The 6,268-nt window shown below is 37.4% G+C and overlaps 1 protein-coding gene across 1 annotated transcript; it reads left to right on the top strand.

The window, feature by feature from the left end:
* Nucleotides 1-708: 708 nt before the first annotated feature.
* LOC120217052 (probable choline kinase 1) lies at nucleotides 709-3,461 on the top strand. Its single transcript, XM_039214274.1, has 8 exons — nucleotides 709-804; nucleotides 1,336-1,732; nucleotides 1,915-2,036; nucleotides 2,113-2,308; nucleotides 2,708-2,825; nucleotides 2,932-2,979; nucleotides 3,064-3,164; nucleotides 3,263-3,461. The coding sequence occupies exons 1-8, from the start codon at nucleotides 794-796 to the stop codon at nucleotides 3,365-3,367; spliced, it is 1,098 nt and encodes a 365-aa protein (XP_039070205.1). The 5' UTR covers nucleotides 709-793; the 3' UTR covers nucleotides 3,368-3,461.
* The last annotated feature ends 2,807 nt before the right edge of the window (nucleotides 3,462-6,268 follow it).

Here is a 6,268-nt window from a genome sequence, read left to right on the forward strand (position 1 = left end):
TAGTATTTTTATTCAACATATTGTATTACTTGCGTATAATATGTTCTGTAAAATATTCTTTAAAATTCATCAACTATTAGAGCTTGATTGGGAGACTAAGGTGACTCGTATTTGCCGAGATCAGAGTATTGCAGCAGATAAGCTGGCTGCTATAAGCCGTGGAACCCCGGTGGGTACTGTTGTCTTCACGGAACCGCCTGTGGACCTTGATGCAGGATGTTCAACCCTCCAGCTAGTTGATTTCTTTTGTCAGATAAAAAAAAAATACTCTGTAAAAACAATGGCCCGCAGCTCATTTATTAAAGCTTATCCAAATGAAAATAAGGGACTGAAAGAAAAAAGGGGGGAGAATTTGACTTACCCGTATTGCATTAAAGCGGTGGATGAACCGACCATATTCCAGTTAGGGGAGCAAAGGACAAAACCAACCGCCATGACGCTCGCAATTGATACCAGTTTTTCAAACACACGAGTAGAAAAGCGGGGGAAGACCAAACTGGTCAAATTACAGCTGTTTATTCCACGTTTCATCCGATAATTGGTCCGTGTAATTTCCCTCATTTCAAGGGTGTGACAGATAGAGATAGTTCCCGGAAGGGACCCCACCCTGTGTAGATTCATCGGAATAGCTTTCCAATACAGCACACAAAAATAAAAAGTAAACGACTTTACGGTTTTCGCCGCTATAAATAAAACGCCTATCATTGTTCCCAGTTTTCATTAGCTTTGTTTGCTTCCAAAGATTCTTGGAAAGTTTTGGAGTGTCCGTTTGCAGCTGTTTTTTCGGAGGTTGATGCCAATTTGGTGGGTTTTTCTTCTGTTTCTTTCTGGGAAATTCTGTTTTATTTTCTCGTAATTTGTTTAAAAATGACTTCCTTGATTATTCGTGGTCAATGAAATAAACTCCATTAATTGTTTTCGAAGATGCTTAAAGATTTGGGATTTGTTTAAAACTGTATCTCTAGGCTTTGAACTTCATATATATGATATATCCTCCTAGTCTTGTTTCTTTGCGGTGGAATTCTGTATTTTTGAAGTTGAATTGCTTATTAAAAACTTGAAAAGTTTTCCCTCAAATGGGTTCTTGACTTCTTGGATCTCTAATCTTGTTTGGAAAATACTCTTATTAGATAACCTTTGCTTAGATCCTTGTAGCTTTTAGCCTTTTATTTACTTTCTTCCGCTAGAGTTCTGTTCTAATATTTCTGGGCATATTCTGTTTTCTTTCTTGGTTGAATTGTTTGTTTATTTGTTTTCTTTCCAGTGAATATAATTGTTTCCACTTTCCATTATAATCTTTCTCTCAGTTCTTAAATGAGTAATCTTTGATTACAGGTCAAGACTAGTCAATCTTGAGATCTGTCAATTGGTACACAAACAGATGACCATAAAGAAACACGGGTTCATCCCAAGCGCTGCACCGGAAGAACTGAAGGCAGTTCTGAAAGCAGTGGCATCCGAATGGGGAGATGAGATAAAAGATATGGAAGAATTTGATGTGGTTCCACTGAAGGGAGCAATGACTAACGAGGTTTATCAGATAAACTGGCCGACAACACACGGCGATCTTCATCAGAAAGTGTTGGTCCGAGTTTATGGTGAAGGCGTGGAAGTGTTTTTCAATAGGGATGATGAGATTAGGACCTTTGAGTGCATGTCCAAGCATGGTCAAGGACCTAAGCTTCTTGGTCGATTTCCAGATGGAAGGATTGAGGAGTTCATTCATGCCAGGGTATGCCATATCTTCTCTTAATGAAGTCTTTTTAATCATTTTGACGTCTAATACTTGGCTCCCTATGTTAATGCTTCAGATTCAAGCCAAAGCTTTCGGAACCTTTAACTTAATTTGATCTGTTTCTCTTTTCGATCTTTATTAACTTAATTTGATCTGTATCTCTTTTCGATCTTTATCAGACACTATCTGCCGCAGACCTCCGTGACCCTGAAATATCTTCCCTTGTAGCAGCTAAATTGAGAGAGTTCCACAATCTTGACATGCCTGGTCCTAAGGATGTACTTCTTTGGAAGCGATTGAGGTACTAATATGTACATTTAATATTAGTGCTTTTAGAGTCATCAGTTGAAATATCTAACCCTTTTGTTCCTTGCCAGGACCTGGCTTGGTCAGGCAAAGAAATTGTATTCTCCGGAAGCTGCAAAAGAATTCGGCTTGGATGCTCTGGGAGATGAAATCAGCACCCTGGAGAAAGAGTTATCGCAGGGCAATCAGGAAATTGGGTTTTGTCACAATGATTTGCAGTACGGTAACATAATGATGGATGAAGAAACAAGAGCAATCACCCTAATCGTAAGTATCCGATTCAGTTCTTATCTTTTGTGAACGCAATTTCTATACAGCACTTTCGATTATCATTGCATTCTTTTCTGTATCAACTTTCTTGCTGTTTTGCCAGTTGTCAAAGGGATAACTGCTAAAGTTGCGTTTGAATTGAGTTTATAACCCACCACCTTTATGCCTGTACATTCTATGGCAATATTTCTGCTTTGATTTAATGACATCTCTGAACTGGTCATACTGTATACTGATCAGCCAAGTTGAAATTGAGCAGTCTTCTTTGATTTCACATAATTTTAGCTTATCTTGTTTCACTTCCATGTTGTTAGTTAAAAAATAAAATTTGCAGGATAGATAAATGAATTTTCGCACTATGCATGTTCTAAGGAATTATTTATTCCCTTCTTGTAGGACTATGAGTATGCAAGTTACAATCCTGTTGCTTATGATCTTGCAAATCACTTCTGTGAAATGGCAGCAAATTATCATTCTGACACGCCCCATATTCTGGACTACACCTTATACCCTGGTCAGTAACTGTTTCAATATAGAACCAACTCCTGTTCATTGACTTCGAAACCATCCTGCATTTTCGGGTCTATCCTTACCTCTTCCTTGTGCATTTTGTACAACAGATACAGAGGAGCGCCGAAAATTCATCCGTGCATATATAGCATCTCCAGGTTAATTATGTCAACCTCTGTGTGTGGAAAAGAGTATTAGGTACAATCACATATTGTAACTGGTTTTAACATACTTGAATGCAGGGAATGAATCTAGTGATGCTGAAGTGGAACAACTACTTGCCGCTGCAAAGAAATATACTCTTGCTAACCATCTGTTCTGGGGCTTATGGGGAATTATCTCGGTAAGTTTTCCGGCACCATCTTTCATTTCTTTTAGATTATCTTATTCCAGGTTTGAGAGTTTTTTTGTGGACTAATTTCGGTGGTGTTGTGTGCGCAGGGTCGTGTGAACAAAATAGAGTTTGACTATCTGGAGTATGCAAGACAGAGGTTTAAGCAATACTGGTTGCAGAAAGCCCTTGCTCTCGAGTCCCTGAGTTTGTGAGGCCAGCCAAGGCATTGCCCCCATCCCATGTTAACAAATAACAGATATAGATTTACAAAATACACGTAGAATAAACCTAGCTTGTTGATAGGTGCCTGGTGAAAAGCTTTCGTAAGGGTTTTTTGTTAACATGGGATGGGGGCAATACCGGTTAAAGAAAGCCCTTGCTCTTGAGTCCCTGAGGCCAGCCAAGGCATTGCGCCCATCCCATGTTAACAAATAACACCTATAGATTTTATTTGTTGATAGGTGCTTATTAAGAAAGCTTTTGTAAATAACTGCTTGTTTGGTATTTTTTTAATCTTCTGAATTTTGGGTTTCCATTTGTTTCGTCAAAGTGCATTTATGCTTCTGCTTGGATCAAAGTAGAACAAGGCACCATGTAACAGTATTGTCAAAGAAAGATCCACAAGTAGGGGTGTAAACGATCCGAGTCGAGCTCGAGTATTGTTAAGCTCGACTCGACTCGAAAACTCTGAAATGGAACTCGACTCGACTCGAATCGAAAACTCTCTAGTTTAAAATTTTTAAGTTCGACTCGAACTCGAAATCCTGAATTGAAGCTCGTGAGCAGCTCGAAAAGGCTCGAAATGAAAAAAAATCTTAAACTTAACAAGATTGAATACTCGAACTTGAACCTTAAATACATGAAAGTCTTATTATGTGTTTTTTTTAAAAAAAATTAACACATAAATGTTAATATTATTAATAATTTTTTTTTTTAAAAAAAAAAAATCTTAATATATTATATTTTTGAGTTGCTCACGAGCTTTTCGAATCGATTATCAAATAGCTCGTTTCGGCTCGTTAAGAATTTGAGTGGAGTCCATTCGATCCGAGTATTTATTGAGCCTTAACCGAATCAATCTCGAGTAACTCACGATTTGTCCAATTTACAATCATATCCACAAGTAAAGATGGGTGCAAAAATTTCCCCAACATAATCGGATTTTTATAATATTTATATTTTAACACACACGTATATAAATATAAATATAAGTATGTACAAACACAATTAATATTTGAATATCGTAAAGAAGTTATAAATGAATTGAGTTTAAACAAATACAATTAATATTAATTTATTTATTTTTAAATATATTTATGTTCGATTTAAAATTTCAAAAGCATGCATTTTTCCCTATGAGATGTTAGCTTGTTGAAGTTTCTCCCTAGTTGCAAGAGCATTATGACAAACCCTTGGAAATTATTTTTTAAATGACATTACAATGACTAATGGGTCTAAAATTTTTGATGGAGTCTGAGTTGTAACTTTAGGAATAAGGACAATAATCATTTAATTAATCTCTCTCATCTGCTCAGTGCCATTAAGCAGACCAAGAAACAAATTGGTTACATCATCCCTCACAATTTCCTACAAAGATCTAAAGAAATACCCTGACAGACCATCAATACCCGATGCTTTATTAGGGTGAATTTACTTAAACGCCTTCCAGATTTCCTAAGAAGTAGAGGCCTGTCAGAGTTATCTTCCTCAAAGATGCATCTATAAATAGCAAGAACTATAGCTTAAGGAGTGTTCATCTCCGAAGAGCTGAATAGGTCGGAGAAGTAAGTAGTGGAAATTCTAAATATATCCTCGAGATGAGAGTTTGGGTTTCCCTGATCATCTTTAAGGGTCTCAATCCAGTTCTTTTTTTCCTAGCATTGACTCTATCATGGAAAAAAGGTTGTGTTTCTATCCCCTCTTTTAGCCTAGCCACTCGATCTGTGTCTCCATTATGCCTCATCTTTGTCAACTAAAGCCTTCAACTCCCGTTTCAATGAGGTAAGTTGCTCCATAGTTGCTTCTGTGATTTGTTCTAGTTCAACCCTTTGGATTTTGGATATGATCATTTCTTCTTTTTTGCTTGGTATCTCATTTTTGTTTTGTCAAGCTCCTAACCTGGTTCCCATTTCTCTCATCTTGCTGAAAGTGGTTCTCTACATATTCTGCCAAGTGTTCTTCATAAGATTAATGCAGTCATCTTGTTTGGCTCAAAAAGGATCAAATTTAAAGTAGTATTTTATGTGGTGCCGAGAATTGGTGTGATTATTTCCCAGGAGATTCGTGAAAATAATTGCGTGATCCGAACAAATGGTGTTTTCAGATCGGGTGATAGAGTTATGGAAAAGTTGAAACTATTCCAGAGAAGCAACGAACCGATCAAGACGTTATGTTGTTGGCAGCTTTCCTGCCCGAGCTCTAGGTAAACCAACCCGAGAAGTTTAATATCCCGCAAGTTGGTCTCACGCAGCCCAGATTGGAAGTCAATCATGTCCATGTTCGATCTACGTCTCCCACCTTCCTTTTCACTCGAGTGAATAATTTTGTTAAAATCCCCCATAATCCACGACAAGTTTGAATTAAGCGTAAGACGATTAATAAGATCCGAATTATATTTCTTTCTCGAACTATGACAATCTCCATAAAATCTGGTAAATCTAGATTGATAGTTATTCCAAACAACTTTCATATCAATATGAAGATTCGAATAGCCAATGAGGATCACATTGATAGATTCATTCCAAAACAAAAGGAGCCCGATACATCCCTCAGTGCTCTCAACTACAAAATAATTTTTTATACCAACCATAGTTTGAATATTCTCGACTTTACTTTTTCAGTCTTTTTTCAGAAATAAACATAAGCATGGGAGACTTCTCAAGATAATACATTTCAGCTCTTGAATTGTCGTTGGGTTCCCCAGCCCACTACAATTCCAACATATGAGACTCATATCTGTCTGCAAGGTTGGGACCAGCCTCCGTTGTTGGATCATCATGTAAACTGCCTTCTCCCTCCAAATTTTCTTATCGGTTGTCTTGCCCATACAAGGCGACTCCGAAATTATAACTCATGGAGGATCACACTGTTCGTGATCTCATTGCTTGAGTTGG

Source organism: Hibiscus syriacus, unplaced genomic scaffold, assembly GCF_006381635.1.
Source record: "Hibiscus syriacus cultivar Baekdansim isolate YM2019G1 unplaced genomic scaffold, ASM638163v2 tig00110177_pilon, whole genome shotgun sequence".
Lineage (NCBI taxonomy): Eukaryota > Viridiplantae > Streptophyta > Magnoliopsida > Malvales > Malvaceae > Hibiscus > Hibiscus syriacus.

Coding starts and splice junctions, on each gene's coding strand:
- LOC120217052 (XM_039214274.1), top strand. Junction 2,826..2,931: donor GGACTACACCTTATACCCTG/GTCAGTAACTGT, acceptor TTTGTACAACAG/ATACAGAGGAGCGCCGAAAA. Junction 2,980..3,063: donor TGCATATATAGCATCTCCAG/GTTAATTATGTC, acceptor ACTTGAATGCAG/GGAATGAATCTAGTGATGCT.